Genomic DNA, 23,938 nt, shown 5'->3' on the forward strand with positions numbered 1-23,938 from the left:
GTTTGTAGGAAACAGAATTAACATAGTCACACTGCACAGGTGCATCCTTTTATAATGCATCTCCTGAATCCTGAAAAATGCTTACTTATTATTGTTTCCCATATGTAACCCAACGGAGACTATAGATGGGCAATATTTCAAATGTGTAAGTGAATTATACCAAAATAATCACCTTATGACAAGTAGAACAAGCTTACAAACATAGTTTTCAATAAGCACAGATCACCAATGACCAACAGAATATTCTAGAAATGTTTCTTTCAGTGCTTGTCATCTGAATTTAATAAAATTATTGGCTTATTTCTCTTAGTATAATGTACCTTAAGTCTGAGTAACCATGTGAGTATCTTTAATGAAATAAAGACCATATACTATTATATAGTGAAGATTTAAAAACAGATCCTTTCCCTGGAGTTGAAGCCTTAGGGAGGGAATGAGGGTGAGATAGCGGTTCACATGAAGGCAGGACAGAGTTCTTTACCTCCACTGGGCCCAAATGGGGTATATGCAGCCAATGTTTGATACTAGGAAATTTTATTTCTTGTCAATATAATGGGGTCAGAGAATAAATTCTGACTTCTGTATGCCTCTGAAGTAGTCTCAGACTTTGCATTTTTAAAACTGTTTAGATAGCTTATCTGGAAGCAAACCTGTGCCTGTGGACATCTCCAAGATTATTTATTTATCTCACACATTCCTGAGTGTCATATGTAAACCAAAGAGAAAACTCTGGCCCATGCTAGAATTCAAAGGTTAATGATGGCATGACTGACTCTTTAGTTATGTAGTAAACAGAATGGGAATAGAATCCCAATGACACAGAAAAAAGCCCCATGAATCGACAAATGGGACTATACAAAATTAAAAAGCACAGGAAACCATCAACGGTAAACAACAATAAACAGCTTATAGAATGGGAGAAAATTCTTTTCAGCTATACCTAGGTTAATGTCTGAATATATAAAGAAATGGCAAAATTAAATACCAAAGAAACAAAACTGCCAGTCAATGAATGGGTCAATAGTCTGAACAGTTTTCAAAAGAAATGCAAATGGTCAATAACATCACTGGGGGATGTAGTTCAGTGGTAGAGCACTTGTCTAGGACACTTCCCTGTAGCAGTATCAAAACAAAACAACAATAATACCTCCCTCCAAAAAAGGTGGCCAATAAATATTTTAGAATTGTGATCAGAGAAATGCAGACTATAACTACTTTGAGATTACATTTCATCCCAGTGAGAAAATGGCCATCATCAAGAAAACAAATTCTGGAGAGGATGTGGGAAAAGAGGAACCCTATATACTGTTGACAGGAACATTAAGTAGTGCATTCACTGTGGAAATCAGTGTGGAGGCTTCTCAAAAGAGAACTGCCATATGACCTAGCTATACCACTCCTGGGCATCACAGAAAGGGCTCCACGTCCTACCAAAGAGGTACCAGCACATTCATGGTTATCACTGCTCTTTTCACTGCATGATAGTAAGAGAATGAAATCAGCCGAGATATCCATCAACAGATTAACTGATAGTGAAAACCTGGTACACATACATAGTGGAACTTTGTTTAGCAGTAAAGAAAAGTGAAATCTTCAGGAAAATGGTTGAAACTGGAAAGTATTATACTAAGTGAGGTAATCCAGGCTCATATATTGATCCTAGCCTCTAACTGTTAAATACACATATCTAGGTGGAAGTAAATATGGGTAAAGGTTAGGAAACTAGAAAGAGGACCACTTGATTCAAAAAAGACTTGAAGAGAGCGGGCTGGGAGAGAGGCAGGGAGACAAGGAGGTAGTGGGAAGGAGGGAGAAACAAATGAAAACGCCACACGGAAACCTATTACTTTATATGCTAATTTAGAACATAAAAGTAAAGAAGAATGGTCTACATCAAACTGACAAAAACAGCTATAATTTAGTGTGCATGCTAGACATTATAGTGGGTTATTCACAAATATCTTGACCTGTAATTTTCATAACAGTTCTGAAGTGAGGATAGCCTAGAATTTCACTCAGAATCATGAATTATGACGAGCATTTAAAGTTGTAATTAAGAGCTTTTAATAGTGTTTCAAAAGTCATTCCATATGGGGTGTCTGTGTGAAGCCACGTTATATGGTTATATGTTCCTAGTTACCAATATTCACCAATGCTGAAAGGAAATGTGCTATAATACCAAACATCCAAGCTCTGTGTCCAGTGTGCAGTCAAGTGGAACTGGGGAAATGATAAGATGACATACAATGCTTTAAAACAAAAGGTTAGTGGCCTATAACCAGTTACTAGGACGTGAGAGTGGCAAGCAGGAGGGTTGGTGGTGTCACTTCAATGGAAGAATATGAAGAGGCAGAAATATCTCCTTAAGGTACGACTATTTCTACTCGACAATGCTATATTCTAACATACTACCTATGTGTGCAGGAATAAAAACCTGGTGGCTATGGGAAGAGGCTCCCTAATACCTACTGTGAGCTGCTGAAAGCTCCAAGAGGGCCCAGTCCATTAAGTGCTTGGTAGACAGTGGCAAAGTCCATTCCCAGACTTTGTAAGATGCAGCCTTCTTTCTCTTGTTATTTGGGACTTAGCTCTAGTCTTTCATTTAACTTCCATCTGATACACACCAAATAATCAGGGCTTGTCTGTGACCAACCAAGAGAAGGTAACACAAGCAGCTTGTGGTTGCCAGGATGAAAAGGGAACCTCATTTGAACTGGCAGAGGAACAGGACCTCAGTGCCAAAAGAAGGGCTTGTCTGTTACTATAAAATCAACATCAATTCCTGAAGGTGTCAGGCTGGAAACAGAAGTAACACTGTGAGGTAAGATGACATTCTGCAGTCTGATCACCTTGTTCCTTTCAGAGAAATATGAACTAAAGATATACTGACACCTTTTATATATCCAAAATACTAAATGAAGATGAAAATCTTCCAGCTCTGTTTTCCTGCATTTTTGGTCTTTCAAAAAGCAAGTGAATATTCAGCCAGTAATCATGTGGCTGGGTAGGCAACACTCATTCCCTCATGATTTAGTTAGAATGGAATGTTTAGGATAGAATGCTAAATTCTACTTAAAATTGATTATAAACAATGAACTAATTTAAACAACACACATTGAAGTCACTACAACTTGAATAAGAATTTTGACATCTGAGAGGGAAGTTTGGAATGCCAGGTGAGAATTAGGGAAGTTGTCCACAAGTTAGAGAAGAGGAACAGGATGGAGACGTTTTCCACCTTTGTGGGCAGTGACAAAGCTGTCAGTTGTTTTATATAAACATACATATTTTTTGGTCTTTTTTAGACAGGGTCTCCCTATTACCTCAGCTGGCCTGGAACTTGCTATGTACACCAGGCTGACCTTGAACTTACAGAGATCCACCTGTCTCTGCCTTCTGAGTGCCGGGATTAAAGGCCTGTGCCACCACGCCTGGCACAGCATACTAAATTATTTTTAAAGAAACCTTTTCTACATTTTTTTATTTATTTTGTGTACATGTATGTGGATGCCCATGTACCACAGAGTATGTGCAGAAGTCAGAGGACAACTTGCAGAAGTTGGTTCTCTCTTTCCACCGTTTGGACTCCAAGGATCCAACTCAGGTCATCAGCCCTGGCAACAACTGCCTTTACTGCTGAACCATTTTGTCAGCCAAACCTCTCATTTAAAATAAAGAAAAGAAAAGAAAAAGTGTTAGGGGCTGGGTAGCAGACATGTGACTGGCATGCACGAGGCCCTGGGTTCAGTCATCACCAACACCGAAAACGAAAGCATCCCTTCTAAGATCTATGATGAGTCTTACATTTATTTTGTAATAAAACTTTTGGTGTTATAATCTACAGTTCAGGGCTGGAAAGACAGCTCAGTGGTTAAGAGCACTAGTTGCTCTTGCAGAGGACTCAGGTTCAATTCCCAGCACCCTCGTGGTAGCTAACAACTGTCTGTAACTCCAGCTCCAGGGGAATTTGACACCTTCTTCTGACCTGTGGGCACTGAACAACACAGGTGCACTTATATACATGCAATACACTCATGCACATAAAATAAAAAATAATAAAATATTTTTTTAAATTAAGCACAGTTCATAAGATGCTACCTACAATTTAGCCTACATACAACCATTTTTCCTTAAAATAGTTAGGATGTTTTAAAGAAATCTCTGACAAAGACATTCTTGGAAATCTGATTTTCTGTCCAAGACTCAACTTATAAATTAATCAGTGTGGAAAGATCAGCAAAACTAGTCCTCATAATATAAGTAAAAATTATTCTTATGGGGCCAGTGGTGAGACAGCTCAGCAGGTAAATGTGCTGCAAAGGCCTGAGCACCTGAGTTAAGTTCCCAGAATCCACAGCAAAAGGAGAACTGACTTCCTAAAGTTGTTCTCTGACTTCTACATGTGTGGTGTGGCACTTGGGTGCTCTCTCTTCTCTCTCTCTCTCTCTCTCTCTCTCTCTCTCTCTCTCATATATACACACACACAAATTTTTAAAAATCATTCTTCATTCTTCTGTTTCTTTCACTGATTCTTTTCCCTCCATATTATCCCTTCTTGTATTTTAACAATTACCTAAGAACTGGATGAAAGTAGGAAATAAGAATAAAAAAATGTTCCTAGCAAAGAGAAATGCATGTAATTTATGTGAAGAATGGTTATTAATCTTGGCTGACCTGTGAAGCACATGACTAAGATAGAGAATTCTGGCTTCCACAGCAGACCGCTTTGCAAGAGGGTGACAGGGTTTCGGATCAGCTCCCTGGCAGGCCCAGCTCAACGAGTGCAGCCGCGATGATTCGGGGCTTGGCTTGCTTTAGTAGCTTAAGAATTATTGAGAGATTTCAAAACAATGGCCTAAACTCCTGAAGCTTAGTGTGTAAAACATTAAAAAACAGACCAGGTTTATTTGCTAATTTAATAATTAATAGGCACTTACATATTGTATAAGTAAAATAACCAACAAAACATACTTGTAACTGATAAAGTAATATTAATAAAAATATCAGCAATTCCATTAGTAATGGACTACACATTGCTGGTGTTTATAAATCAAATGCAAAGAGGTTAAGTGGCCAAGAAGCTGAAGCTGATTCAAGCATCTCCTATTTCTGGAAGCCATTCTACTTACATCAGCTTTCCTCTATCTCAGCATTTACTTTCTACATTATTTTGCAAATTGCTTTTTAGCACATAGATTATGGTTTTTTAAAAGCAACTTCATTCAATAAAGAAATTATTTATTTAAATATATCACCTCATTTATTAAAATTCTTTTTAATTATCTAGGATTATGCACAAGGCTAGATCATAAAAGTTTTTCTATCATAAATGTTGAAAAAAAATGATAAATAAGCAAAGATAACTGAAATAGAAATGCGCAATTACAGAAACATAGATGCATGGAAGCTCTAAGCTTGGTATTCACACATGCATGAAGATTTACATTCATTAATTCACTCTGTCTGTGTATGTAAGAGAGCGTGTGTGTTGCAAAAGATAGATGCAATTAAATATATTTTAGAAATTACATGGAGGGGCTGGAGAAATTGCCAGCACTTAAGAGCACTTGCAGAGGGCCTGAGTTCAGTTACTAGCACTCACATCAGGCAGCTCACAACAGGTCCAGGGGCTTCTATTCCCTGTTCTGGCATCCACAGGTACCCAAACACACATGTGCATACTCACACACAGATGCGCACACACACATATACACACACACACCACACACACACAATTCTTTTCTAAAGAACGGCTATTCCAAATGAAAATTCTGGAGTGGCTTTGACTAATTCAGAATTACATTGTGCTGATAAGGTTAGGGTAGTACTTTCATAAACCTTTCTTATAAGTAAACAGGTAACAACTCAGAAAAATTATTTGGGGGCATTATCAATTATTATTCTATTTTTCCCCTGTATTGCTGAAAATACTTATTTTGTATTTATTCAAATGGTGCTTTTAAAGATATTTCATCACATAATTCTTGTGCATATATAAAGAACAGTATGAAATAACTATAATTTCATGTTCTGAGTCCACCTCTTCTGAATCGCTTTTCAAATCACAGGGATTGAGGTCTGCATTCTCCCACACATGACCCTTGGTATCCAGACTCCTGTGATACAGCACTTTGTGGAGGAGGAGGTGCCACCACTGCCTTCTACCCAGTATCAGCAGGATGCTTTGGATGAAACAGCACTTGAGGTTTTAACACGAGTCTTCTTTGCCCCATGAAGTGGTCACACCAGCCTCTCATTGCTTTGAATTTTGTTTATATTCTGAGGGTTTTGGTAATTTCTCCACCTGCTACATGTGTGACAGAGAGCCCTGTTGCAAGTGCCTCACTGACAAAATGTAGCACAGCTTCATCAGGCTGTGGGCGTCTTCCTTTCTCAGATCCCCTAAAGCATTTTGTTGTTGCTTTACAAGAAAATATGGAATCTTGATCACTTTCTAACAACAAACATTGGCATCACTAATACCAAACACTGCTTTGGATTCACGTTTTTCTGAATATGCAATAAGCTTTCCTTTCCGTGCTAAATATGGTGCAATTGTTCTTGGAAGACATTTTTAAAATGCCAGTTAAATGTGATATAGTTGATACTGACAATACACACGAGCTGAGGTAACGAGTCACTGACAGGCTGTAATTTCACATGCGCACGAGCTGGGATAACGGCATGTCTCACGCTCTCGAGCGATTTTAGTTAAGCAGTTCCTTGCCTTTGTACCAGTTCTTCGTGTCTCTCTCGCCTTCAGTGTCATTTGTCCTTCAGGTACCACTGTCTCCACCAAATACAGAATTCTTCCTGGGCAAAAATACATCCTTTTCCTGTTTGAAATTCCAGAAACCTAAACTGTTATTTTTATATAGGTATTTAATAAGTCCTCAAAGAATGACAGGGTTGGATGAGAACATAAACGAAGGCCAGCCAGCAGTTAAGGCCTGAGAAGACTGGACGATTTGCCCTCCTCAAGCTTCTGAAAACTGGGTTATAGTTGTGGAAGGGTCTTGGTGCTGAACTTCCATTGAAGAATCATCCTGTTAGTAACAGAGGCCATCTGGGTATGTTTGTATTTCACCTGAACTCTGTTCTAAAACTTCAACTCACATTACTCTCGGGGCAAATGCCTTTTCTGCTCGGGTCTGACAGAGCCTCACTCCTCGTCATTTCGTGGGGCCTTACACCTGCCAACCCGGAGGCATTTTAATTCCTTATTCTAAACTGCTCCCTCTTGTCCTTTACTAGGAAAAAGGAAGGAAAAGAGAGAGAGAGGGAAGGAAGCCATAATTATATAGTTACAGAGGGATGAAGAAGTAATAATCTCTGGCAGAAATTCCAGGCTTGGAAATTCCCTAATAACAACCACTGGTTACATCGGAAAGTTTTCCAGTCAGCAAGGTAGAAGACACGATTCACAGCTAGGCCACAAAGCACTGGTATAATGAACCATGGGATGAAATTGTTTTAGTTAAAGAGGCTTATGGCAGGGGTGATGAGGGACAGCAGCAGCTATTACTTTGCAATAATCTATAATTCAGTGATTGTCACATAAATCTTTTGGAGTTTGAACTACTTGGAAGAGTGTTCTACTAATTGCAATCAATTACCAAATATTTTAAGTAAATTACACAATATTTTAAATAAATTACCCTGATTACTACAAGTAAATTAAGGCAACTTTGGGGAAAAAAGGGAGGGATATTTTCTTAAGTTTTCTCTTTTAATGAGAAAGAAGAGCCGGGTGTGGTTGTGCACGCCTTTAATGCCAGCATTCAGGAGGCAGAGATAGGTGGATCTCTGTGAGTTTGAAGCCAGCCTTGTCCACATAGTAAGTTCCAGGCCAGCTGGGGCTACTGGGAGACCCTGTCTCAAAAACAAACAACAACCCCTCTCCCCAAAACAACAAAAAAAAAAGGGCAGGAAATGCTGAGGTTTCGTAAAGGCTTTCAAAAAACAAGTTTCTTCTTTGAAAAGGGATGTTTATGGAGAAATACTATACTACTTGTTTATATTTTCATGATATAATAATCACTTAATGGAAACCCAGTGTCAGTGGTGGTGTGCTAGCAAATGTCTTGCCAACCACATTTAGGTGTGGAGATGTGGGAGATGTTGGATTTGTAGCTGCCCGTTTCCTAGTGAAAACATTCCCACCAAGAATTCCCACCACTGAGTTATGAAGAGTTGTCAACAATCAGCAATCACTTCCTTGCTGGCTCAGTCCACACAGCTGTTTTCCTTTACTCCTTATGCTAGTCTAGAATCATCTTCTCAATATACTTTTCCTGTTTACGTATTTTTTTCTCCTTTAATCCATTTCCAATTCAATGGGTTTGAGGTGGGACACTAGTTGATTTTACTTACAGAAGAAAAAAAAAATCCTATTATCACCTGCAAGGCTTCTGCAACCTGTCTTTAGATTGTTTCCAACTTCTGTTTGATTACTTTCTACTTCAAACTTCAGATGCTTTTTTCTGCAAGAGCTTTTGCTTGTTAGGCAAGTGCTCTACTACTTGATCCCTAGCCTTATCTTCTTGCCAGACTTAATTATTCACCCAATTTACCATGTATTTCTTCAGTCATTCCATTCAAATACTTTTTGATCACTGTTTTGTGGCTTATCTTATTTAAATTGTGACTGAGTAAATTTATTAACTTATTTTCGTATAATTCCCAGTACCTAACATAATGCTTTACACAAAAGTATTTGATATATATATTAGTGTGATTAACTGGAGAGTAATGCCCTATCTTAATAAATGCCCTTAGTTATCACCCAAACAAAATAAAAAATAAATTATGTAACTACAGAAAGGACCAAAAACAGAACTTGCTGACTTCTGTTTGGGTGTGTAATTTGATTACATTTTTTTACTTAAATGGGGGAGGAATGAAGTAGCATTACCTTAGGCATCCGGTGACATTGTAGAATATATCAAAATCAAGCAAGCCATTGGCTTTGGGATAGTCTCCTTCAGGCCACCCTGAAAAGGGGATGATGACACTCTCTGTCAAGGTGAGCAAAGCTTCTGTTATCATGAGATGCTTGAGTTTGTCATTGGAGGACAAGTTCCAAAGCAGACCTAGAAAAACAGCCACCATGAGAACAGTGATGAAAAGCCCAGGTGAGGCCACCAGCATTATGAACAGGCATTTACTTGTTTAAAGCTTGGTTGATGGTAACAGAAGCTGATTCCCAAGAACTAAACATATATCACTTATTATGTAAAGCATGAAGGTTTGATCAGCAATGTGAATGAAAGCTAGAAACACTGTGCTATGGTTTGAATCTGAAACATGCCCCAGGCTCATGTTCTGCAGCTCATCCTCCAGATGGTGGTGCCATCTTTGGGGGCTAGCTGAAGGAAATAGGTGGCTGGGACAAGTCACTGGGGTCACAGATCCCTGGCCCTTTCCTCTCTGCTTCCATTCTTCTGTGAGCAGCAGCCCCAGTGACCCCTACCATGCCATCCCAGACATGATGGACTATATCTCGTGAAACTGGCCAAATAAACTTCTCTCTTAGGCTGTTTCTTTAATCAGGTATTTTGTCTCAGCAATAAGAAGAGTAACTAACATTCATTTAAGTTTTAATTGCTGTTTCTTCTAAATTCTTTATTACAAAGCTGATTCCATTGGGATAATAAACTGGCTCATCAAAAGGGAGGTTTGAAACAGTCCTACTACAGCTAACATTTCAACAATTTCTGAGCTCTGCTTTTCCTCCCTGAGAAATACAGGGAGGCAGATGACATCTTTAACTGCTGCCCCTTCACCCAGCATTATCTGTCCCATTCACAGCAGGAATGCCTGCAGAACACTTTTTTCTTTGTGTAAAAAAGTAGGTTGATCAACATTCCAGTTATGTTTACCAGCTGCTACTCAATGGTGGGATTTATGTCCTCTAGAAACTTATGCTAAATATCTTTTGTATTTCTTTTAGAGTTCGGCAGTAAAACTAAAGTGCTGCGTTTTAGCTATCCACATTTATGTGTTTTAAGATTAAAATCACATTTCTTCATACAACTTATTACACTGAAAGGTCATACAGGCCAACCAGGAGAAAATGAAGATAAATAAAACATGAGGCTTTCCAGGGCATTTATATGACACAGAAACTGGAACTTGGTGCTGAAAGAGAATGGAAAAGTCATAGACATGGAGGGTTTTTTTAAAAAGTAAATCTGGTGCTGAGATACTTCTGACTCTGGAAGAATTATGACCTGCTGCTTCTGTCTCTGGAAGAAATTATGACCTGCTGCTTCTGTGCCAATGACTCCAACCCTGTGTAAACTCTCCTGGCCATCTTTCACTCCCCAACAGGTTGCTCCAACTCATTAACATTCAGGAAAGAGGGGAAAGAAAGGGAAGAAAGAGGATGATTCTCCCTTCCTGCCAGTCAGTAACTCCTACTTCTTAAATGTACTGCAGTGTCTGTTCCAACAGGACAGCACAGGTACAGGCAGTCTACTTCACGATGAAAGCAAAAATCTGGCCATCTTTGCTGAATTAAGAGGTGATATGGTCACCCCTGATTTTAAATGACTGAAGCAATGGTCTGCACAGTGAAAGCTTGGTAATTATTCAGTCCAGGTGTATATGGCTCAATCATTTAGAACACTTTAGGTTTAATGTTTCAGGTTTAAACAGTTTGCCTTGGCTGTGTATAATAACTAATTTTTGAAACAGGAACCAAATTTCCATGCAGCCTACACATAGCTTCCATTGATATGGTGAGAACTGGGTGAGAGCTGGAGAACTGGATGTCTGGTGAGAACTCAACTGCAGGAAGTCTTGTCCTGGTCAACTAGCATTTGAGGTTAGTCAGGAGCAGTATCTCTCAGCCATGCATTACAATGGCTTTAATTCCTCTCACTTCATCTTAAGCATCCCTGGAAGGGGCAGATAGAATAAAAATCAGAGGTGGTTGGAGGTGAGGCAAAAGCTGGTCTGAGGTTGAGTTGAGTTACTTAGCTACAAAGAAACTTAGAAAGAAGAGGAGAGGGAGAAAGAGAAGGTGAGAGAGAGAAACAAGTAAACTTTCTTGAGTTCTAAATAAGAAAACAAACTGACAGGGTCTGCCGGCCAGCGGCCATTGAGGAAGAGGGGGAGGAAAGACTGTAAGAGCCAGGGAGGAGGTGCAGGACCATATGGAAACAGAGTTCTACAAGCTCCTGGAACCCTGCTCATATGATTCTATGACAATGATGCCAGCAAACAAAAGCCCCATGCAAACTCAGGCAGACAAAAACCCAGCACAGAACTGGGGAAATGAACAGCAGACCCCAGTCTTAGCTGAGGAAATATTGGCAACTGATTGCTGCTAGGTGAAGAAGAGCTGATCTCCTAAAACAAGAGACTCTAGATAGGCTGACTAGACCTCAGTGGATGGACTGGCACAGGGGAACGTCTGGGGACACTGACTTGACATACTGGGCCTTAATATGGATGAGACTATATGGGTTCCAGTGGGGGGGGCTGTGGGAGCATGCCAGTGGGGATCGGGGTAAAAAGATTATATTCTTTGAGATATTCTGCATAAAATACACAAAAATTCAATAAAAACACATTTTTTTTTAAAAAAAGTTAGAAAATGTCAAAAAGAAGAGACACACAATGAAGCTTCCTGTTTTTATGAAGGACCATATGAGATACTCATAATATATCTTACAATAAAAACCAGAGAGAAGGGGCCAGAGAGATGACTCAGTGGTTAAAAACACCTGCTGTTCTTCTAGAGCACCTGGATTTGATTCCCAGCACCCACATGGCAGCTAACAACCATCTGTATCTCCAGTTCCAGGGGATCTGACACCCTCTTCTGGCCTCTGTAGGGCACTGCATGACATGGTGCACTTACATACATGCAAGCAGTATACTCATACACATAAACAAAACAAAACAAAATACCAGAGAGGATTAATTTGAAAAAAAGGGAATGGAATGGAATGTTCCTTTATGAGTCAATGTCCTTTATAGTTTGGCATGCTATACTACTTTTACAGAAGTCTACTGTTTGGGCAGTTTGGGTGTCATTTAGGAAGTTTTAATGTAGGATACTGTATAGATATGTCATAGCCATCAAATTTCTGAATGGCATATAGCTGGAAAAAAACTACTCAAGAGACATGTACTAAAGCCAGGCATGGTGGTTTAGGTCTTTAACCCCAGCACTTGAGAGGCAGAGGCAGGCAGATCTCTCTGGGATCAAGGCCAGCCTGGTCTACATAGTAAGTTCCAGGCCAGCTGGGGCTACAGGGAGACCCTACAGAGGTTTCAAAAAAACCAAAACCAAACTAAACAAAAAACAGAGAGAGAGAGAGAGAGAGAGAGAGAGAGAGAGAGAGAGAGAGGAGAGAGAGGAGAGAGAGAGGCTAATACACATAATACAAACACCTTTCTACAAATACGCAAACTTAGTATGCAATCAACTAGAAATAGGGAAACTATTTAAGACAAAACTAAAAGATGTTAGTGTTACTGTAAGTGGGGAATGCATGTTGTCCACTAACTGAAAAAAGCCTGTTTAAACAGATGAAGTCACTGTAACCCTGGTAGGCCTAGAACTTTCTATGTAGACCAGGCTGGTTTCAAACTCACAGAGAGCTGCTTGTCTCTGCCTCTTGAGTTCTGGAATTAAAGGCACCACCATATCTGTCTCAAGCGAGTATTTTAAGGAAGGAGATTTTAAGGGATACTTTGAAAACAAACAACAAACAAACAAACAAACAAACAAACAAACAGAAAAATCTACTTATACAATCCAGCTCTATAACTGAGGTGAGTGAAAATTAGTTCACACCATACCAAAATGTTGACAAGGATTTTATCTTGAAGTTAGTATTAGAATAGAGATGTGCAAAGGAACCCAGTGACAGATCAGAATCTGGGCCATATTCCAGACTTACACTACCAGACTCTCATGACAGATTATGGGAATTCATATTTCTGAATAGAGGCTCCCAGAAAAAAAAACAAAAAACCCTTACCTACAATAAACATCTGTAAGGCTGACTGATTAAAAATTTCAGTGATGGTAAAGAGTTGAAATGTTACAAACTGGGAGCCAATTATCCTGAGCAATCTTTAGTCCCTTAATAGACATCTGTTGCCCACCTCTATGTATGGCCTAACATCCTTGTGCCTCTCAGGTTCTCATTTTTGCCAAAAAGAAAGGGAACTGGACTCTGGCTAGAGAGAGAATTTGAATGCATAGCAATTATAAGAGAGATAATATCTCCATTACTCAGAAACTTATGGTCAACTGTGATGTTATAAAAAAACAAAAACTGCCAGGCGTGGTGGCCCATGCCTTTAATCCCAGCACTCAGGAGGCAGAGGCAGGCCAATCTCTGTGAGTTCAAGGCCAGCCTGGTCTACATAGTGAGTTCTAGGACAGCTGGGGCTACAGGGAGACCCTGTCTCAAAAAGACCCCCCCCCAAAAGCAAAAACTAATAAAAGGAACTTATAGCTATTAAAACAAATATTTTGCTAATATTGTCCACCAGAACAGGAAATACAATTATCTAAGTTAATGTCTTAACTTTTATACAGCAAAACACAGATTTTTATACTGAATTAATCTTGCTACCTTCACTGAAGAATAAGGAAGAGTAAATGAAAGTGAGACAAGTGAGAACTGATCATAAAGAAAAGCTTCTTACATAAATGTGTCTATGATAGGTCTTTTTCTGAGGCATAGAAAGCACTTATCGAGTTGTTCTGTATCTAAAGGGAGTAAATTACGATTTCTATCAAATGTCAAAGTATCAATTAATCTGAATAAATGTCTCTTATAGGGAGGTCTGGCTTGTACAATCAGGTCCCGTTCATCAGTTCTGTAGATACCTTCTAATGCCTGAATGGTTTCTATGGAGTATCACAGAATGTTCTCGGACTTGAGCTTTCTGTCATCTACACAAGAGAAGGGTGGTTTAATGGGTTATTCCTTTGAAACAACCCCCTTCTCCCTCCCCTGCTTCTATGCATCCCGGCTCCAAGCACCATTTTCCAGGGTTCCTTTTGATGACCAGCAGATCTTTCCACTTATTTTCTTTCTAGTGATGGTCATTTTGCCAAAAATAACTTTCTCCTTCAAAATAACATTCCAAAGCCCTTGACCACCTTTAAGATCCACAGTAAGAACCTCCTTCCTTTGAGTCATTTCTGACTACAAAAGAGGAGAAGCTGCTTGACTCAAGGTTCATGTTAATGAAGAAAATGTTGGGTTCTAATTGGAAAGTTTTGGTGTTGAGACAGCGCTGTGGTTATGAGCACTTGCGAGCACTCAAGTTCAGTTTGCAGCACAGTGTCAGGAAGCTCACAACAGCCTGTCACTTCAGCTTTCGGGGACCTGATGCTCTTCTGGCCTCCATGGCACTTGCACTCATGTGTATAAACTCACTCACATACACGTAACTAAATATAAAAAAATAAAATCTTCAAGTGGAAAGTTTGGTCTTTTATCACACAATTTTTTATGCTTGAGGTGATGGAGAAACAAAACAGCCTCCTCAGGCTGCAAGACTCAGTCCTTAACATCTGGAATCTGCTCTGTAAATGTTGGCTGAATGAACAGTATCACTTTTAATTTCTACAGATACTTTCATGTAAGTGACGGAGAAGAGAGGAAATCTTGTATGGGACACAGAGCATGTGGACAGAGACGTAGTTTGGCACAACCTTTCGTATAGTTTTATACAATTAATATATAAAAATAAGGGCTGGGTATCCCAAGCTCAGCATGTACATGGTCCTGGCATAGTTAAAAAAAATACAGAAAATATAGTATCTTAAATAAAATATATGGATAAAATTTTACAGAAAAAATGAAGAAAGTTGTCTATTGAACTATGGAAGGCAGAAGGGATAACACATCCAAGGTCAAATTAACATGTATGCAGTACTCCTTAGGATCTAGTGGCGGCTGAGGATGTTGTTACATACAGTACATCTGCCTAACACACACGAGGACCTGTTTGAGTCCCAGTACTGCAGAGAAAATATCAGAACACATCAGCTTCTCATTAATTCTCAAAACCTTTTGAGAACTTGAAAAATACTGCCTAGTTTGAGCCTTAGTTTCCTTGACAGTAAAACTGAGATTTAATACCTCATAGTATCTCAAAGTCTAAAGTGCTTTTGCTGATAATCACATTTCAAAATGTTTGCGCATCACATGAGAAATATGAAAGACATTTACTCAAAGTTTTCAATGCATCACTACTGCTCAGTGATGCTTCCAGTCTCTATGAAGTGTACAGGGCATGTGATCAGAGTGTGTGCTGTGCAAGAAAAGTCACAAACCACTTTCTCCCTCCTGGATGCATAATTCAGGTAAACGAGGATAACTTCCTGTGGTGGTCTGAATGAAGTGTCCCCATATGTTCAAGTATTTGAACCTTGGGTCCCCAGTTCCTGGTGCTACTGAGGGAAGGTCCTGTGAACCTTTAGGAGGTGCGGCCCTGCTGGAGGAAGCCTGTTCCTGGGGGCGGGCTTTGAGAGTTCATTAAGCTTGTTCCAACTTCCAGTCTCTCTCTGCTTCCTGTGCCTGCTTGAAGATGTGAATGCTCAGCTTTCTGCTCTAGCTGCCTCCTGCCATACCTCCCCATGTGAGGTAGAGGGCTAAAAAGTGTATTTAGCCAGTCTTTTATCTTTTTCAGAGGTGAAGCGACAGAAGGTAGTAAGAGGGATCCAGGTGACATAAAGATAGGAACAAAAGTTCTCATATTTTGACCAATTTGATTTCATTGATCCTTCTCAATGAGAAAGGATTTCACTCTCCGTTTCACTTCCCTTGTGCTGAAGCCATAAACTGCTGAGTAAATTTATGGGCACGCTTCTGTCGCCTTCCTTTAGAGTGTTTTAGATACCTGGAACAGCATCAAAACCCCACACACTCTCAAACTACAATGCAGGCTATTAGTGAGCTTACGAAGAATTTTCATGTCATACATAAATCTTGTCAAAAAACTGTTTCCAAGCCGGGTGTAGTGGTGCACTCCTTTAATCCCGGCACTTGGGAGGCAGAGGCAGGTGGATCTTTGTGAGTTCAAGGCCAGCCTGGTCTACATAGTACATTCCAGGCCAGCTGGGGCTACAGGGAGACCCTGTCTCAAAAAGACCAAAAATTCAGAATAAGAATTGGCTTAAAGAGTTTGTACTAAAACAATACAAGGTAGGCCAAGCATGGTGGCGCAAGCCTTTAATCCCAGCACTTGAGAGGCAGAGGCAGACAGATCTCTGTGAGATCAAGGTCAGCCTGATCTACATAGTGAGTTCCAGGCCAGCTGGGGCTACAAGGAGACCCTGTCTCAAAAATTCCAAAAAAATAAGTTGTTTCCAAGACTTTTATTCACAGGTTTATATAACTTCTCATTTAAAATATTGAGCAAAAGCGTCAGACTATTTTCTCCTTTAAAAACAAGGAGTTCAGACAAGGTTTGATTCTGAGATCTAAGTCATTTCTTGGATAAACGATGAGCTCTGCCATCATCTGCCCAGGTAACAAGGAAAACACAGAGCACCACACTGGCTGAACTCCATGTCACTAGGCTCTGCAGTGCCCACTAAGCAATACCTGTTATTTGCTTCTTCGTCTCCAAGTCTCTGGTTTGCTTCAGCACTTGAAGCAGCCGAGGTACTCCATTTAGCTCAGCTACCTCCAACTTGTTGTTATTGTCTTCAAATACCAAGTTTCTCAAGGCCCCACACACGGCCCTTTGAACATCTTCGCTCTGAACTTTGAGCAGCTGCAGGAGCTTAGGGATGCCATGAAGTTGATTGACCTGGGGAAGAAGCAGATTATGTATCTCATATTTATTAATTTTGATGTGGCATTAAGACATTCAATATCTTATGAACAGATGAAGTTCACTGACACTGATTATAAAACTTGTAAGTCAAGAACTATATGTGGTACTATCTGAGACTCACGTTGTACAGAATACCTGTCCTATAAAGCCAATGAGTTTGAAGAAGAAAGGTTAAGTAATGAAGGATGGGTAAAGAGTGCTCAAGGAGAAAGAAAGAGTTAAGCAAGAAGACGAACTCAGATCTGGGGACTGGGAAAGTTTGATGAAAGCACACAAAATTATATGAGTGCTTTTTCCAGGATAAAACTTGACAGTCAATTTAAAATGAATAGAAATCACCATCACTAGAAGATAATTCATTTATCATAGCAGGGTTAGTAGCCTTGTAACCTAACTGCAAATCCGAGTTATTTTAAAGATCATTTGCTTTGACTATTTAAAGAGGTTGACACAAACCATGGGAGCATTTGAATTTAAACAAATAAGGTTTTTTTTTTTTTTGAGATAGGGTCTCCCTATAGCCACAGCTGCCCTGGAACTCGCTACGTAAACCAAGCTGGCCTCGATCTCACAGAGATCTGCCTGCCTCTGCCTCTTGAGTGCTGGGATTAAAGGCATGTGCCACCACATCTGGTTAAAATTCGTAAACTTTTTGATATGCTGTTTAAAAAAAAACATTTCTTCTGTCCATATGTATAAGGAAGAACATGTTGTCTATTAGACAAAGGGTCAGAACTAAGAAGGGGAAAGAAAAATAGATGGTTTAGCTGAATGTGGTAACATGTCCCAATAACCCTAGTACTTGTGAGGATGAAGTGGGAGGCTGGAAAGCTCAAGGTTAACCTGGTTTAAGCTACAAATGCCAAAGAAATCAGGTGGGCAAAGCATCTGAAACATTATAGTCCAACTGTTGTTCTTATCGTTGGTTTCCATTTATACTCGACTTTTAAATTTTCAAGCTCTCAAGTGCTTTTGGTACAGGTGAGTAATTTTCATCACCTTAATGCAGGGATTGCTAGGAAATCAAATTTTATGATAGTCATGGTCTTCCCTATCAAATGAGGCTTAGAGGTGTGAAAGGTGCCTAGAGAGCCAGCAATTTGCACAACTGGTACCAATGGCAAAAGTGTGTATTTCCTATGTATCAAATTCGTCTCCCTTTCTCTCATATAAATAATATTAGTCAGGGCTGGCAAGATGGCTGTGGGTAAAGATGCCTGCTGCCAAGCCCGAGTTTGATTCTTGGAACCCACAAGGTAGAAGGAGAGAATCAAGTCCTACAAGTTGTCCTCTGACTTATAGATGTATTCTGTGGCACACACACACCCCTAAATAAATAAATGTAAAAAAAAAGTTTTTAATAATGAAAATTTATAGTGTAAGTGTAACTTATGGCATAGTCCGATGGAAAGGAGAGGTGCCAGGAAGTAACCTCCTCTCAAACCTCACCAGAGCAGGACATGAAAAACCAAGGTAATCTGACCCCTCTAAATTTTATTAATCCCATAGCAGTGGCCACTAATGAGAATGAATTAGGTGCAATCTCAGAAAAAGAATTCAGAAGAATGATTGTATGTATGTCCAAAGGAACCAAAACAAACTTCTGAATAAATTTCAAAAGAATACAAACAGCTGAATAAAATAAGAAAGTGGGAGCTGGAGAGACGACTCAGCGGTTAGGAGCACTGACTGCTCTTGCAGAGGACCTGGGTTCAATTCCCAGCACCCACATGGCAGCTAACAACTGTTCATAACTCCAGTTCCATGGGATCTGATGCCAACTTATGACCTCTGTGGGCATTTTATGGCATGGGTGCACATACACACATGCAGACAACACACTCATACATACATACAATAATAACAACAACAACAACAACAATAAGAAGAAAGTCAAGACAGAATTCAACAGACAGAGAAATATCAAAGAAAAAAACAAAACTGTGAGTTTTAAGGACAGCATGGTCTACATAGTAAGTTCCAGGCCAGCTGGGGCTATAGGGAGGCACTGTCTCAAAATCGACCAAAAAGAAAAAAAAAAGGATAGAAAAAAACTGAAATACTGGAAATGAAAATTGGAGTAAGTCAAATAAAAAGCTCTGTGGAAAGCCTCGTCAATAGAATGCTATCAATAAACGGGAGGACAGAATATCAGAGTCTAAAGTGAAGGTAGAGAAATTAGAACATTCACACAAAGACAAAAATAAATTAATAGGAAGATATGAACAAAACGTTTGGCATCTATAAGAAACCATGAAAAGACAAAATCTAAGGGCATAAAAGGAGAATTTCATGCTAAAGACAGAAAACATTTTCAATGAAACTGCTTCAGAAAGTTTCCAAAATCAAGGGAGAGATGCCTACTTGGCATCTAGAACACAGAGACAAGGCCAGAAAAGAACCTCTATGTGCTGTGTAATAGTTAAAGCTCTACATATATGGAGCAAAGAAAGTATACTGAAAGTTTCCAGGGAGAGACACTAAGTTTTGCACAAAGGCAGGCACATCAGAGTAAAAGCAGACTCTCAACAGAAACTTTAACAGCCAGGAGGGCCTCGAAACAAACTAGGGAATAAGCAGGTACCACTGTTCTAATATTGGACAAGAAAATTACAAATGAAGATTAATCAGAAAGGATAAGATGATCACGTCATACTGCATGTAAGTGTACCACATGTGTTCAATGCCTATGGAGGCCAGAAGAGGACATCAGAGCCCTTGGCTTTAGAGTTATACCCAGATGGATGTTTCCTGTCATGTGGGTGCTGGGAACTGAATCCAAGTCCCTTGCAAGAGAAGCCACTGCTCTTAACCACTGAACTATCTCTTCAGCCCCAGAATTTTTTTTTAGCCATAAAGAATAATGAAATTAACTGGAGATAAATTACATTAATTGAACTAAGCCAGCCTCAGAAAAATATATCCTGTTTTCTCTCATTTTTGTTTACTAGATTTTATAGTTATATAAAATTGTGCATGTATATATAAAATGAAAGTAAAACTGTCTAGGGGAACAAGGCGGGAGGGGGAGAGACCACCAAAAAGGAGGGTGGGGGGATGGGGGGAACATGCCCAGTGCATTACACTTACATAATTTTTTTAATTAATAAAAAAGCAAAGGTCATAACTAAACCTCTTATATACGCTAATCAAAAAATCCCATAAAAGTAAAAAAAAAAAAACCACTATATATATTAATGGAGTTCTACATCATTTTTCAACCTTCAAAGCTTGACACTGGTAGTGACACTTCCACTAACTGGCTCTGTTCAGGCATTCGTAGGAGAGGGACGAGCCAAAGCTTACTGAATAAAGTCAGTTTAGGCTATCAGTGATAGTGATAAAGATTTCTTATCACTTAAACCTAGTTCAATAGATTGTCTATTTGATCCCTTCATTTATTCCCATTACTATATTTCCTTAAAACCAATACAGCAACAACTTTTTTTTGTTTATTTAAAAAGATTTTATGTGTAAGAGTGTTTCTCCTATATGTATGTAAGTGTACCACATGCGTACAACGCCCATAGAAGCCAGAAGAGGGCATCAGATACTGGAGTTACAGGCAGCTGTTAGCCATTATATGGGTGCTGGGAACTGAACTCAGGTCCTCTGAAAGAGCAGCCAGTGCTCCCAAGGACCACTGAGCCATCTCTCCAGCCTTTCAATATTTTGGTAGCTTTAGATATATTTTATTATTTTATAATTTATAAGCTGCCTTTTTTGAAACAGTAGGTGAAATGCTTTACTGGCCACATTGCATTTCAAGTTGCAATGACAAGATCAGTGAGGACTAGTGTGAAGCCAGGCTGTGGTGGGTCCCTTACCCTGTAGTTTCACCCTCCAGCTTTCAGCACTTGCTGCAGTTTGGAATGTGGGCCCTGAAGACACCCAGTGCTCAGATAAAGCCAGAAGCCAGGCCACTGCTCTACCTGCCATAGAACTTGACTGCCTGGGTTTATAAATAGATAATGGTTACTTACACCCTCTTCACCAGGCAAGTAGCTATAAGTCATATTAAATGCAAGAGGTTAAGGGTTCTCTTTCCATGTAACCAGAGGATGAATGATGAACTCTGCATGCCTAAGGATCAGTGTTCCCTAAGGCTCAGTTCCTTCTAAGTGACAATGTTTCCCGGTGAGGAAAAAAGGACCAGACCAACATACACGTCCCACAGCTTCAAAAAAACTTCTGTCTGAGAGTATTTTTAACTCGTGAATGTGTAGGCTCACATGTATATCTCTAACTTCCTCTTTCTTTATTTAGCCTGATGTTCCTCCTGCCAGTTCTACAGTAAACAAATCCCAAGGGCTTCAAGTGGCAAATCAGAGAAGCCTCAGCGCAGGACAAAGGCTCTTCCTCCTGTGGTACAAGCGCTTTCTTTCCCCTCTGGAATGTTCTGCTCACTCTGTCTCTCTCCAGTGAAACCCTACTCATCCTGCAAGCTCTGGCCTGAATGCCTCCTTTGTGAAGTATCACTCCCCTCCTGTCTTTCCCTCCCATTTTAAAATTAGTCACTGCCTGTAAAATGATCTAACTTTTCAGGAAGGCGACTGGCAAGATGTGTCAAAACTTTAAAATACTCTGAGTAAGTTTTATTAGGAAATAATCAGAAATTTGACACAAATTTACATATAAAAATAGTAACTACCAAGCCAGGCAAGGTGGCACAGGCCTGGAATCTGAGCCTGGAGGATCAGGTACTCAAGGCTATCCTTGGCTACATTGAGAGTTCTTAGCCAGCCTGTGCTTACATGAGAGCTTGTCTCCAGAGAAACAAAAAATTGAATAAAAACAATACTATATTATTTATCATAATGAAAAATAAGGGGCCATACCTAGGCAACAACAGGAGAAAACTGGCTGGAAGGCATTGCATACCCACATATGAGCAGTGACTGACCTGACAGAAGCTTTGTTAACCATGCAGTTCCCCTATTTGTCAAATGGAGATTGTGTAAGATCATAACCACAGGTGTTACTCAACACACAGTAGCTACCACTCTTGTCACAATGCCACTGTTAGAACGATATGTATGAAATAGTGTTGTAATGACTGTGACAGAATGTTGAGGGGGAATGAAACACTTCGTACTGTTATTTATAAACATATGCATAAAGAGAATGAGATTACAGGATTTGAGAGAAGTATAAAGACATGAGTCATGAATGTGATTTCTGTTTCATTTTTTAATATTGTATTTATTATTTTTAAAATTTTATGTGTATATGTGTTGCCTGCATGTATGTAAGTGCACTCATGTTGTGCAATGCCCACAGAAGACAGAAGAGGACATCAGATTCCCTAGAACTGCAGTTACAGACAGTAGTTAGTTGTCATGTGGGTGCTGGGATTTGAACCTGGGTCTTTTGAAAGAACAGCTAGTGCTCTTAATCGATGAGCCATCTCCCCAGCCTGTGATTTCCATTTTATTTCATTTTTAAATTTTTATTTATTTATTTTTTAATTTTATGTGTATGTGTGTACTGCCTGCATGTAGGTAACTGCACCTGTGTTGTGCAATGCCTGCGGAGGTCAGAAGAGGCTGTTGGATCCCCTGGGACTAGAGTTACGGACAGTTGTTAGCTGCCATGTGGGTGCTGGGATTCGAACCCAGGTCTTCTACAAGAACAACCAGTGTTCTTAATCACTGAGCCATTTCTCCAGCCCCCTGTGATTTCCATTTTAAACAAGGATATATTTTAATTAATTAATTGTATTGGATGATCAAACTGAGGGCTATGAGCATGCTAGGCTAGCACATTACCCCTAAATTATACCCCCAACCCCATGTGCATGCTTCAGAAAAATTTTTTTTTAGTTTTATTATTCCTTTTTGTTGTGCTGGGCATCAATCAAGGGCCTCATGCATGTAAGCAAATCACTCTACAAAGTATGGTCTCTCCCTAGCATTACATGTTTTTTAAAAAATAGATTTTTGTATAGTCCAGGCTGGTCTGGAAGCCACTATTTATCCATGTAGCTAAGGATGACCTTGAACTTCTGATTCTTCTGCATTTACCTCCCAGATTATAGACATGTGCCAACACGCCTGATTTGTGGTGCTAAGAAATCAAACCCAGGGCTTTCTGTGTGGTGTGTGCTAGGTTAAGCACAGTACCAACTCAGCTTCAACTGTAGAAATGTTATTTTTTAAATGCAGCAACATAGTCAACTGATTGCAGATATGTAAATATGTGCATTTAAAAATTAGATGGGGTTGGGCCAGGCGTGGTGGTGCATGCCTTTAATCCCAGGATTTGGGAGGCGGAGGCCAGCGAATCTTTTTGAGTTCGAGGCCAGCTGGGGCTAAGGGAGACCCTGTCTCACAAAAAGACAAAAAAAAAAAGAAAAACAAATTAGATGGAAATCTTCAAATGGTAACAGTGGTGAGATTTTATGTATTTTTTCTTTTTTGTTTCTTAATTTTCTTTCTTTTTTTTTTTTTGAGATAGGGTCTCCCTGTAGCCCTGTAGCCCCTGGACCTTGCTATGTAGATCAGGCTAGACTCGAACTCACAGAGCTCTGCCTGCCTTTGCCTCCCTAATGCTGGGATTAAAGGTGTGTGCCACCATTTCCAGCTGTTTCTTTAGTTCTCAAAGTTCTCATTGTGAACTTGGATTACTGGGATACTATGAAAGATTTGTGGGATTTATGAGATTCACTAATGCAGTCAGTCATGAGGTTTGAAGCAGGTGTAGAATCACAGTCATCTTTAGAGGGATCTTGCAGATGAAATTCAGGAATTCAACTCCTGAAGACTAGAGTGACAGATATGAGAAAGGTCTCCTTGGGTGCTGGAGGGACTAGGCTGGGAGAGGATTCAGATGAAGGCAGAATATTAATAAGGTGGCAGGTGATATTGGTAAGACCAGAACTGCTGTGCTAGGTAAGGAGCAAAAGATGTACAGAGATTCAAGGAGGAGCCTCAACAGGACTGGAATGCTGAGTGGATATAGCAGTACGAAAAGTCGTGGAAGGTTCAAAACCCAAGTTTTGATGACAAACTACCTGGTGAGCGACCACTCACTGACAGAAACAGTTTGAGCATCCCCAATCTGCAAATCTCAAATCCAAAATGATCCAAAATCTAAACTTTTATATATATATATA

At 39.7% G+C, this 23,938-nt stretch overlaps 1 protein-coding gene across 1 annotated transcript in view; it reads right to left on the reverse strand.

Moving 5' to 3' along the window:
* The window catches only part of Pkp2 (plakophilin 2), a 75,842-nt gene that overhangs the window by 19,015 nt on the left and 32,889 nt on the right, over positions 1–23,938 (reverse strand). The window contains exons 5-6 of the mRNA XM_008829656.3: positions 16,590–16,797; positions 8,915–9,092 (exon numbers count right to left, since the gene is read on the reverse strand). Coding sequence (XP_008827878.1) covers positions 8,915–9,092; positions 16,590–16,797 — 386 coding nt within the window. The remainder of the gene's footprint in view (positions 1–8,914; positions 9,093–16,589; positions 16,798–23,938) is intronic.

Source organism: Nannospalax galili, unplaced genomic scaffold (assembly GCF_000622305.1).
Source record: "Nannospalax galili isolate Female #2095 unplaced genomic scaffold, S.galili_v1.0 scaffold454, whole genome shotgun sequence".
In the NCBI taxonomy this organism is placed as follows: Eukaryota; Metazoa; Chordata; class Mammalia; order Rodentia; family Spalacidae; genus Nannospalax; species Nannospalax galili.